Source organism: Zeus faber (assembly GCF_960531495.2).
Source record: "Zeus faber genome assembly, chromosome: 14".
NCBI lineage: Eukaryota > Metazoa > Chordata > Actinopteri > Zeiformes > Zeidae > Zeus > Zeus faber.
The window spans coordinates 32,040,800-32,053,200 of record NC_137200.1 but is presented as its reverse complement, the minus strand read 5'-3'; the positions used below and the strand labels follow the sequence as shown (position 1 = coordinate 32,053,200).

Sequence of the window (12,401 nt, the reverse complement as noted above, 5' to 3'; positions counted from 1 at the left end):
AGGACTTGAGGATCCTCATCGAGACCTGGAATTTCCTCAGCTGCCTGAGGTGGTAAAGACGCTCCCTCGCCTTCCTCACCAGAGTGTCTGTTTGTCCATGTTAAATCCTCTGTGATGTGGACTCCCAGTTACTTGAAGCTGCTCACCCTGTTGACAGAAGTCCCATTTATCACCAAGGGCGTGTGCATCCTCGGTTGTAATCCTCGCCTAAAGTCCACAATCAGCTCCTTAGTTTTGCTGACGTTCTGGTGGAAGCTGTTGTCCTGGCACCAGAGTGACCATGGGGATGGTAGCTCAGGCGGTAGAGCTGGTGGTCTAGTGATCTAAAGGTTGCTGGTTCAATCCCAGGCTCCTCCTGCTAGCATGCTGTAGTGTCCTTGAGCAAGACACTTAACCCCTAATTGCTCCTGATGGCTGCGTCCGTCGGTGTTTGAACAATTGTAAGTCGCTTTGGATAAAAGCGTCTGCTAAATGACTAAATGTAATGTAAATGTATTGTAATGTGACAGGTCAGCCACCTCCTCGCGGTAGGCCTTCTCATCGCAGTCAGTGATCAGGCCCACGACAACGGTGTCGTCAGCAAACTTGATGATGGTGCTGGAGCTGGACCTGGCCACATAATTGTGTGTGTACAAGGAGTACAGTAGGGGGCTGAGGACACAGCCCTGGGGGGATCCTGTGTTCAGGGTGAGGGAGCTGGACTTGTGCTTCCCCACCCTAACCATCTGGGGCCGGGCTGAGAGGAAGTCCAGGATCCAGTTACACAGCGGAGTATTCAGTCCGAGCTCCTTCAGCTTGACAGCCAGTCTGGTTGGGACTATGGTATTGAAAGCTGAACTATAATCGATGAACACCAATCTCACATAGGCCCCCTGCCGGCCATCCAGGTGCATGAGTGTGGTGTGCAGTACCTGGGAGACTGCGTCATCTGTTCTGCTGGTAAGTGAACTGCAACGGGTCCAAGGTGCGGGGGAGGGAGGCACAGATATAATCCTTAATCAGCCTCTCGAAACACTTCATGACCACCGAGGTGAGGGCCACCGGACGGTAGTCATTCAGGCAGGCAGGACAGGCGATCTTCAGGACAGGAACGACGGTGGACCTCTTAAAGCAGGATGGGACCACTGTTTCAGCCAGTCTTCAGTACTCACCCAGATATGTCATCTGGGCCCGCAGCTTTCCTGGTGTTCACCCGCATCAGAGCCCTCCTGACGTCATGCTCGGACACAGAGCGTACGCGCTCATCCCCAGCGATGTAACTCCAATTAGCTGGCGAGCTAGGGGTGCTGTTGCCAGACTCAAACCGCGCATAAAAGGAGTTCAGTGCGTTGGCTAGGAAGGCGTCCTTGTAGTTGTTATAGTCCGCAGCCCCTCCCATAAACGTCTGGTGTCCCGTTGCTCCATCTGTAGCTCTCTGTACGTCCGTTTAGCGTCCTTCACCGCCCTCAGCAGGTTGTATGACGCTGCTTTGTTATTGTCCATATTACCGGATACAAGACCGTCGTTGTTAGCGGCCGTGCGAGCATTCAGAGTGCAGTCTACGTCAGTCAGGGCGTCCTGAAGTGCAGCCTCTGATTGGTCCGTCCACCGCTTCACTTCACTCGTGACCACCAATTCTCGCCCGATCAGAGGCCTGTAAACAGGACCCAGCGAAATCGTGGCATGATCTGATTTCCTGAAAGCAGGGAGCGAGACGGGCTTGTATCCGTTCTTGTAAGGTGTGTAGAAATGGTCCAAAGTTCTATCTCCCCTGGTGGCACACGTGATGTGTTGGTAGAAATTAGGCAGAACTTTTTTAAGGTTCGCCCTGTTAAAGTCCCCAGTCACCACCACAGCCGCGTCGGGATGTTTATTTTGAGATCCACACAACACATCATACAGGTCCGACAGTGCTGTGTCGGTGTCCGCTTGTGGTGGGATGTAAACAGCTGTAATGATGACCGTGCTGAATTCCCGGGGGAAATAAAATGGACGGCATAAGATTGTCAGCTGTTCCAGGTTCGGCGAGCAGGAGCGGGAGAGAGACTTGGTGTTGTTGGGGTTACACCGGCGGTTGTTTACTATGAGGCAGACGTCTCCACCTTTGGATTTCCCCGACTCCTCTGATCTGTCGCCGTGAAACACAGAGAAGGACTCAGCTGGACGAATGGTTTCATCCGGCACCGATGGGTTCAGCCATGTCTCCATCAGGCAGAGGACGCAGCAGTTCAAAGAAAATACTAAAATGTGCAAAAGTCGACAAGAGCGCCGGCGCAGGCGACCGCAAGGGGCGGCACCACTATTGCCACAAATCTATCTATCTATCTATCTATCTATCTATCTGTCTATCTATCTATCTATCTGTCTATCTATCTATCTATCTGTCTATCTGTCTATCTATCTATCTATCTATCTATCTATCTATCTATCTATCTATCTATCTATCTATCTATCTATCTATCTATGACACACTGGACATTGTTGTACCATCTACCTCCAGCAGGTGGCAGTACTAAAACATTTCGGATGCAAGCTGCTGTTAAATCCCAAGAAGAAGAAGTGGAGGTAAGCGCATGCGCGAGTCGGTAAGTCACGGAGAAGGAGAGAGCCACGGGTTGTGTTTCTGGTGCAGTTCCCGGAGCGCCGCAAGTGTCTGAAGGTGGTTTCCTCCAACAGTCTGATAAGAGACGGTCATACTACGTGCTTTGGTGAGCGGCTGAAGAAACTTTTACCCGAAGTTCAATGTGCTGTACGGACCTAGTTGAACCGTCATTTAGCTAACACGGCGCTCCGAGCGGCCGCGACTACGCCTAGAGTTCCTCGGGCTCCAGTGGATAGACGGACCCCAGTCTGACCGGTGGAAGGACAGACCCCAGTGTCACCAGTGGATAGACGGACCCCAGTGTCATCGGTGGCTAGACGGACCCCCGTGTCACCGGTGGAGAGGTACCTGCTCCGTTCCGCCTTACGGATGGTCCGTCGTGGGCCGCGGATCCACACGGACCCGAGGTACCTTGTTTGACTTTGCTGCTCCTGGGAAGTGTGAAGACCGTTGATGGTCTCACCGCACACAAGCATCGTATCAGGCCTGCAACGGTATTATTATACGTGTATTATTGTATTGAGATATTATTTTGTGTGTGTGTGTGTGTGGGGGGGGGGGGGCTGAGATATGAAGTTCTACAGTTGTACACACTGGGGGACCTACCTCCCGAGTCACTTCCGTTACTACGTGGAAAGTCAGGAAAAAAATGCGAGTGCCGCTGTCGTGCCAAAAGATGATCATCCGCCAAAAAGTGACTGCTGTCCGCTGGGTATAATCTGTCAAATATAACAACCATGAAAGACATAATTTCAAGTAATTTTGAGTCAAAAACGACCTTTCAATCACAAGGTAGGAACTGCAATCACTTTTTGACAAGTGCAAAACTGCATTTTATGTTTTGTATTGGGTGGTATTAAATGTATTTCAGCTGGTAAAAATGACTGGGTGGGCTCTAATCTGTCATAACCATCAAGAGTAACATCAAGTCATTTTAAGTCATAAACAACCTTCAGTCACAGGGTCGGAACTGCAATCATTTTTTTGCCAACGGGGAAACTGCATGTTGCTGCTTTTGACCCTTTTAAAGGCATTTCAACAGGTAAAAATGACTGAGTGGGCTATAACTTTAAAATATAACTATCATGAATAAAACCAAGTCATTTTGAGGCATAACTAACGTTTCGGTGACAAGGTAGATGCTTCAATCACTTTTAGGCAATCGGTTTTTGGCAGACGATCACTTTTTGGCACGACACCTGTCCGCCACTTTTGTTATGTTCAAAGTGTTTTATTAGTCAAGTGTACAGTACAACACAAGGTCATTCAGTACAATTAAATTCTTGATATGGCAGGCAACAACTACGTAGTGCGCATAAAAAATATAAAGTAACAAGGCAAAGATAACGAGGAAATCTTTTTCTTTTCAAATAAAATAAAGAGTTGAATATAAAATATAAAAAAAACACTGTCCTCGTATCAGCCTGACATTCCCATGTGCAGCACAAACTCCATTCAGTGTGTGCGCTCGACAGCTCACACACGATGGAAGTCCTAACGGTGAAAGTTATTTGAATTGGTTTTCTGCTGTTGTGTCCTTTTCCTTTTAACAGATGCACCAGTCCATTATCATCGATGGATACCCACCTCCAGTGCAGCGCTGCACCTCATGTTGTAGCTTCTATCACTGCGCCATCTGTCCATGCATAAAACCAACAAAAAGATCCAAAATACTCCTGCATTGGAGAGCACATCTAAGGACAGCAATTCCTTTCAAAGGTGATTATTGAACCATAGTTTGCATTTTCTACTGATGGAGGATATATATACACAATTTATTGTACTAATGTCTTTTGAATTGAAGTGAAATGACATGAAATTGTGTTTGTTTTGTATTTTTGTGAGACTGAGACCTGTACTTTGGTCCTGACCCAATTTAGCCCCAATGGGAGGCTCATGATTTATCAGCAATCGACCATTCTTCTGTGTTCTATCATGTTAATAAAGCTTAACAAATTAAAGGAATTATTAAGTCATGAGTGCCGAGGATGATGAAATGTAATTTCACTTTCCCACATAAGGGAGCTATATAACCTACACCAGGCTATCTGATCTTATTCTAAGTTTCGTTTTAAAGGCTTTTACTGTGTGAGCGGAGGTTAACAGCTATTTATTTATTTAAAAGATTATCGATTTTCTTTTATGTGCATCCCAAACCCCTAATGAAACAATAAGGATGATTAATTTGAGTCACCCTATTTTTCACTTTTTTTTAAGTTGTTTAACCTCATTACATTTTTGTTTTCTTACCAGTTTGGTGTAAAAACAAAACTGAGAAACAATCAAAATCATTTTAGCAAATTGTGTAAACTCCTGTATACATCCACTGTATTTTAAAATGGTCTTTCTTTCTATAGACATGAGAATTTGCAAGTGCCACCAAGGCTGCAGGACAAACGGCCATTTCCATTGCCCTGGCTGTGATGTCACAATAATAAAGAAGGCTGATATGCGCCGGCATTTGCAATCCTACAATAGGGCAGCGCCTCTGCCTGTGTCAACGTCCAGCCACCTTGCTGCACCTCTACCTGTGTCAACGTCCAGCAAACTTGCTGCACCTCTGCCTGTGTCAACGTCCAGCCACCTTGCTGCACCTCTACCTGTGTCAACGTCCAGCCACCTTGCTGCACCTCTACCTGTGTCAACGTCCAGCAAACTTGCTGCACCTCTGCCTGTGTCAACGTCCAGCCACCTTGCTGCACATCTGCCTGTGTCAACGTCCAGCAAACTTGCTACACCTCTGCCTGTGGCGACGCCCAGCAGCCTTGCTGCACCTCTGCCGGTGGTAACATTCAGCAACGTCAATGCACCTCTGCCAACATCCAGTTTATACACTGCCAAACAAAACATAACATGCCCCAATTGTAGTTTGTCTTAATCAAACAAAAATCTAGCAACCCATATATAAAAAGAAAACATCTGGAAACAAAATGTGATGTCACAGCCATAGGTCATATGAAATGTGTTGATGCCAAAAATGGAACCCCGGGCTCTGTGTGGGTCCGTGGGCTTCCTTCACACTGCGGAGCTCGAGGCAGGAAACCAGGACACAGTTCTACTTCCAGGACGGAGACCAGGGAAGCTAATGCTAGTTAGCTCCGAGCAGAACCACACCCTCTAATAACTGACCTAACCCTCCAAAAATACTGTTTTCATCTTGACTTGGAGGGGTTTAGTATCATAATAATAATTAGTATGAAAGTTTATTCCTTAAACAATTGTAATATAAATCACTATGAAAGATGTGATTTTAAAAGATTTAATATTTTAATATGTGGCCGTCAGTCTATGTATTAGATGTATGTCAGTATATTATATAAACAGTCCTTGTGTAAATTACCTTGAAAGATGACATTGCAAATTCAAATGTAACAGAATATGGGAATTTAGACTATTTGGATCAATATCCATCTTATGCTTAATTGTGAAAGGCGGGAAAAAAGTGGTGTATTATAACAAATTAACACAATAACAGAACACACAAACTTTAGGGGAAAAAAATCCATGTAAGTTTTATATGGCTACGATAAATACGAACAGACCGAAACTGCACTTTATGAAATAAACTTTTAGGTAGAAGTTCTTCCATGTTAAAGCCACGTGTTTTGCTCAAGCACACTTCAGCAACTTAAGCATGTTACCAGGGTGAGCCATGGATCAAACCATACCTCCTCACCCACTGCCCTGTGATCTCATTCACTCAAAAGGAAAGTTCTGCTGCTTTAAAAGTGGAAGACATTTTACTCCTTGTCAAACTATTGCCAGGAGTGATTCTCAGATGGACACTAGAGCTGAGAACCAAATGCAAATCTATAGGAAGCAATGACATCCAAGCAGACTTTACGAACAGCACTTTAACAATCCAAAACTGAATCAACTGATCATTCTTGAGCAGGGATCTCAAACTCAACTTACCTGGGGCCCGCTCGAGGTAGAGTCTGGGTGAGGCTGGGCCGGATCAAGTATTCCAAAAAAAAGTACAACTTATCCAATCTTGTCAATCTTTATTAATAACAGTTCAGAACATGAACGGTTCTTCAGAACATAGGCTTCTCTTACCTACTCCTTGCTGCCTGAGACCTGGCAGCCCTTCCTCTTACACAGCTGAGCCACATTTGGCTTGAGGGAGGAAGCAATTGAGATCCTCAGTATGGCTTGAAGATGCTCATCAGTGAGTTTGGACCTGTGCTTTGACTTATTAAAGTTCATGGTGGAGAAGAGCTTTTCCAACAGATATGTCCATGTTTCTCCACCTGTCTTAATTCTTAACATCAAGTGCATTGTCTCATGTTTTATATCTTTTAATTTCTTGCTCTTTTTGATAAAATTGTTCTTGGTAAATTTGTTTTCTTTTGCGATTTGCTCATATCGGTCCTTTTTCCTTCTCTATATTTCTCTTGTAATAATAATCTATAACTACTTCTTTATAATATTCAGGTTCTAACCACCATTTGGCTTTTGTTCTTGCCGCCCATCTCATGCTATTTGCTATCCATGTTATTCTTTTCCCTTTCCTATTGCAACACTCTGCTCTCTTTATTAGGTCACTGATTACTCTTGTTGAGTCCGCCCACTTCCTAAGTCCTCTGTACCTTGCACTGGTGACAGGATATTTTTTCCTTCCACTTGATGTCACTTCGGAATCACGTTTCAACCAAGTGACTAACGTTGCTAATTCGCTTGGCTTACTTGTCAACAAACACCATCGGAAGCTGTCACAAGGCTGAGCTATGGTAGCCCATAAGTGATAAAAAAATATATAAAACGCCCAGGGAAACGACTCGGCAAAAACGTGCGTGTCAGAAACTTAACTTTGATGTCAAGTAGGGGGCCACAAATATTGTCCTGCGGGCCTCGAGACTGAGACTGAGACTGAGACTGAGACTGAGACTGTGTGTGTGTGTGTGTGTGTGTGTGTGTGTGTGTGTGTGTGTGTGTGTGTGTGTGTGTGTGTGTGTGTACGCGCGCGCGCAGATGGTGCTTCCCTACGTCGTGATAATACACCCTGCGGCGCCGCTCGTCTCGCAGCTGCAGGGACAAACCCTGACCACGCCCATCATCTATGCACATCCAATAGGAAAACAGCAACACAGGAATCACTCACACATCCAACCAATCTTCATTCGGCAAGGTAAAGGATGTTTGAATCAACATAAGAAGCATTTTTTTACACGAAAAGTGTAGGTGACTGTTTTACCTTTCTGTGTCCCACCAGAGCTCCAACAGCTCTCTGTCTGTAAAGAGGAGCTTTACCCTGAGCAGCAAGAGTGGAGCTCCAGTCTGGGCCAGGAGGAGCCAGAGCCCCCACACATTAAAGAGGAAGAGGAGGAGTTCCCTGTGAAGAGGGAACATGAAGAGTGCGCTCAGTGGTCCCAGGTTCATCAAAGCCAAACTGAGGAGAAGAGAGAGGCAGAACCTGTAGCCAGCACCTCAACTGAACAGATGGAAACACAAGTAGATCCAGAAGATCCAGCTGCTGCTTTAGAACCAAGTAGTTCTGAGCAGCTCCTCTCTTCGCACTGTTCTGAACCTGAGACTGAAGACGGTGATGGAGGTTGGGAGGAGACCACAGAACCTCCGTCAGGTAACTTCCTCTGTATTATTTTATAATTTCTATTATATATTTCTATTAGTTATATATACTATATATTCCTCTATTATCCCATTCAGATCTTTATGCTTTTTATTTTTACTATTTAAATTTATTCAGTTTTCATGCTCAAATTTAGTAGGGGGCGGGTGTTATGCACGGTTCCGCAGCTCCAATCAGAGCAATCTTTTCTCTAAACAAAGCAAATAAAAACTCAGCCTAATAGATTTTTTAGAATTTATTTGCAATGTACCATATATGTATGTATGTATGTATGTATGTATGTATGTATGTATGTATGTATGTATGTATGTGTGTATATATATGTGTGTGTGTGTATATATATATATATATATATATATGTGTGTGTGTGTGTGTGTGTGTGTGTGTGTGTGTGTGTGTGTGTGTGTATATATATATATGTGTGTGTGTATATATGTATATTTGCACTTGAAGTAAAATAGATTGGTTTGAGTTGGACATGGTGTTGGTCCTTCTAAAGCTCAGTGAGAGTTCCAGGTTGAGTTATACAGAAACTTGGTGACATCCCATATTCTAGTTTTTTGGTGTCAAAATCTGCAATCTCACTATTGTGGTAACTGAATTACAGCAGTATGTGCAGCTGTCCTATCACGTTAGCATGATCAGATCACACAATGAATTTGTCGATGATGTACAGCAAATCTGAATCTGCAGGTCAGACTTCGAATCAGAAACAGGAATCGAACAAGAAAACTGCAATCGGTGCATCTCTAGTTGGTAAACATGTTCGGTAACTTTACGGGATGATGCCTTTCAAGGGGTATATCCTCATCAGATCAATTGTTATACTGTATATAGTATTACTATATAAATGTGTATACTGTATATAGTATTACTATATAAATGTGTATACTGTATATAGTATTACTACATGAATGTGTATACTGTATATAGTTAGCTGTAGTAGCTTGAATACCATGTGATTACCCTAGTTACCAGACGTCTACGGTGTGAATAACTGATGGAGTTGTTTAGCTGCAGTAACTGAAACACCACGGAGACTCCCTGTTACACTGTTGGGGTACTCCAAATCAACCCCAAGGTTGAAGGGTCTGCAAAAGTGGTCCAAGGAAGGACAACCGGTGAACCGGTGACATGGGCACCAAAGGCTCATTGATGCACGTAGGGAGCAAAGTCTAGCCCGTCTCGTTTGATCTCACAGAAGAACTACTGTGAAAACTGGTGAAAAAGTTAAAGCTGCTATGAGGTGTAAGAATGCCCAGTGCATAACAGCTTGCTGCGTGGACCCGTTCACCGCAGAAAGCGTCGACAATGGCCGTGTGAGCATCACAACTGGACCATGGAGCAATGGAAGAAGGTGGCCCGGTCTAATGAATCACCTTTTCTTCTACATCGTTCGGATGGGTGGGGTTAGGGTCCAATCCCATGGAGCATCTGTGGCATTTGCTGGAACAACAAGCTCATCCATGGGGCCCCACCTCGCAACTTCCAGCACTAAAAGGATCTGCTGCTAACGTCTTGCTGCCAGATACCACAGGACATCTTCAGAGGTCTTGTGGAGTTCATGCCTCCACCAGTCACAGCTGTGTTGACAGCACAAGGAGAGGTTTGGTTGGATCACTTGGTACCAGACTGACTAGGAGCTAAAATCAGCATGGGTACTTTGGCCTTGCTCAGTTGGCAGTGGAAATAGGCAAAAAATGAACTTCTTTGTAATCCACTTTCTTTTCTTTGTCTCCCTCTGTTCTTCCAGCCGCGAAGAATCAAGGATTTTCTTGCCCTGGGTGTCAGTTCTCCTTCTCATCTCAGCTTTTCCTCCATAAGCACATTAAGAGGAGTCACAGCGAGCTTTACGTCCAGCAGCTGAGAAGTGGAGCGATTAGAGCAGAGAGTCTCCTCCCCTCTGCAGCCTCTCAGCCAATCGGAACCTGTGGAACCACACAGAAACTGAAAGACACACCAAGACATTTTTGTAGCAAGTGTGACAAAAGTTTCCTTAAATCGGGTAATCTCAAAAGACATCAGCGTGTTCATACAGGAGAGAAACTGTACAGTTGTGAACAGTGTGGAAAGAGATTTAATAGAAGTGGGGCTCTCAAAAGACATGAGCTTATTCACACTGGGGAGAAACAGTACTGTTGTGATCAGTGTGGGAAGACCTTTAATAGAAGTAGTCATCTCAAAATACATCAGCGCCTTCACACGGGAGAGAAACCGTACGGCTGTGAACAGTGTGGAAAGAGGTTCAATCGATCAGAAACTCTTAACACACATCAGAATATTCACACAGGTGATAAACCGTACCACTGTGAACTGTGTGGGAAGAGATTTAATACAAGTAGTTATCTCAAAATACATGAGCGGCTTCATAAGGGAGAGAAACCTTACCATTGTGAACAGTGTGGGAAGGGCTTCAATCGATCAGAAACTCTTAAGACGCATAAACGTATTCACACAGGTGATAAACCATACTGCTGTGAACAGTGTGGAAAGAGGTTTAATACAAGTAGTGATCTTAAAAGACATGAGCAGCTTCACACTGGAGAGAAACCATACTGCTGTAAACAGTGTGGGAAGAGGTTTATCCGCTCATCTAACAGAAAGGGACATTGTTGTATCCAAACTGAAAACTCCAGTGCTTGGGTCTCCACAGCAGATCAGGGCCTGTACTCAAAAATCTGAGAATCTCACCTAGAAATCACATTGAAACCAAGAGTAACAATACTACCTCAGTAGGGCACAAGTTAGTTGCGGAGCTTCTTACTCTTATTTTCAGAGGGGTAGGACTTGCAGTTTTACAAGACTTAAGATGCAAAATGGAAACATTGTAATCCCTTTGAGGCTTTTTGTAGTTGTTTTTTTATGTATTTTGATTCTATGCATTATGTATGTATGTATCCTAATATGCTGCCAACCATGACAACTCCAGGGAAGCCAGCAAATTGCATTGTTTTTATTTTTTGTGTATTACTCCACATTGTGGGGTGAATTCACAAAGCGATAGCACAGCTTTTGTGGCCACTAAACCGGAGTAAACGAGAAAAAGTGAGGGTCAAAGCACTGCAAACGGTAAAATGCACTTATGACTGCGCTGCCACACAAATAGCGTCTCGGTGTGCCTGCTATTTGCGCATTTTTAAATGAGGTATTATGCATGCATTTGTTACAAAATTGGCCCCTTTCTATGCAAAGGATTCTCATTGCAAACAGCGTCCATTTCACAAACACCGGCACTAATAGCCACACGTAGTGAAATTATTACTGTCTTCAGAGAGCTGGTGCAACTGAAGCATATCTATAAGGGGTGTCACGCCGAGACTTTCTGTGTAAATAATATTTTGACATTGTAATTATAATCACTGTCACAGCCTCTGTAGGTAGTGGAACGCGCACTAGTCCGGTTTTCAAAACGCAGCCCAAAAGCAACTTGTTGAAACGGAAAATTGTATTGTACATACAGGCATTACAAACGTTGACAAAAACAGTTCTATAATTCCTATTCAACTCAAAAGATATCAAAAAACAACTAAAAACTCCAGGGATTTCCTTACAATTCTACATTTTCATTAAATACTTATAATCAAAATAACTATTGTCCGACAATTATTTGTAAGTTTTAAATGTATGTAAGACTGATAAGTTGTAAAACAGGCAAGTGTAGACCAGTAGCGTAAATGCATAATGACTGTCCAGTGTAGACCCTGCCCGCTGACGGATTATTTCCTTTGCCACGTGGATAATTGCGATCAGACACAAAACAAGGGCAAATTGCACTCAGCAGCAAAACTTTATGGGCGTGTTTGCGCTAGCATATCATTTGCACAATATATTTTGTAGAGCATAATTGATGAGCAGTTCATGGTGCTATTAGCTGCCACAATCCATTTATTTGTGAATTTACCCCTGAAAATTTATGATCAATAATAATGAGTCTGCAGCCTTTTAGCACTGTAATACTATTCAAAGTTTGATAATGTACAAATTGTTGTCTGTGATGGACCTAAAGAGTGATCTCTACCATCACTATGTCAGTCAAAATTAGAGTCAAGATAGAGGTTAAAGTTACACAATGTGTACCAGCCACTCCTCATCCAGCTTTGGCCTCCTGTAGCAGACGGACCTTAGTTCTCAGCCGCTCCAGGCAGCTGCTCTCTGTTTTGATGCGTACTTGACGCGCAAAGACTTTCCTGTTTGGAAAGGTTTGCAGGACTCTTCCCATGACCCAGG

The 12,401-nt window shown here is 44.0% G+C and overlaps 1 protein-coding gene across 1 annotated transcript; it reads left to right on the top strand.

Annotated features, from left to right (window-relative positions):
• The first annotated feature begins 2,976 nt into the window (after positions 1 to 2,976).
• On the top strand, positions 2,977 to 11,715 carry LOC307240352 (uncharacterized protein). The gene is made up of 6 exons (XM_080014109.1): positions 2,977 to 3,075; positions 4,135 to 4,300; positions 4,939 to 5,366; positions 7,556 to 7,712; positions 7,797 to 8,165; positions 9,928 to 11,715. Exons 2-6 carry the CDS (start codon positions 4,135 to 4,137, stop codon positions 10,854 to 10,856), a joined length of 2,049 nt encoding a protein of 682 aa, XP_079870235.1. The 5' UTR covers positions 2,977 to 3,075; the 3' UTR covers positions 10,857 to 11,715.
• The last annotated feature ends 686 nt before the right edge of the window (positions 11,716 to 12,401 follow it).

Bases quoted from the DNA above. Each gene is read 5' to 3' on its own strand.
- LOC307240352 (XM_080014109.1), top strand. From the start codon at position 4,135: ATGCACCAGTCCATTATCATCGATGGATACCCACCTCCAGTGCAGCGC. The intron at 4,301-4,938 runs GTGATTATTGAA...TTCTTTCTATAG, and splicing joins GACAGCAATTCCTTTCAAAG to ACATGAGAATTTGCAAGTGC. The intron at 5,367-7,555 runs GTAACATTCAGC...GCGCGCGCGCAG, and splicing joins TTGCTGCACCTCTGCCGGTG to ATGGTGCTTCCCTACGTCGT.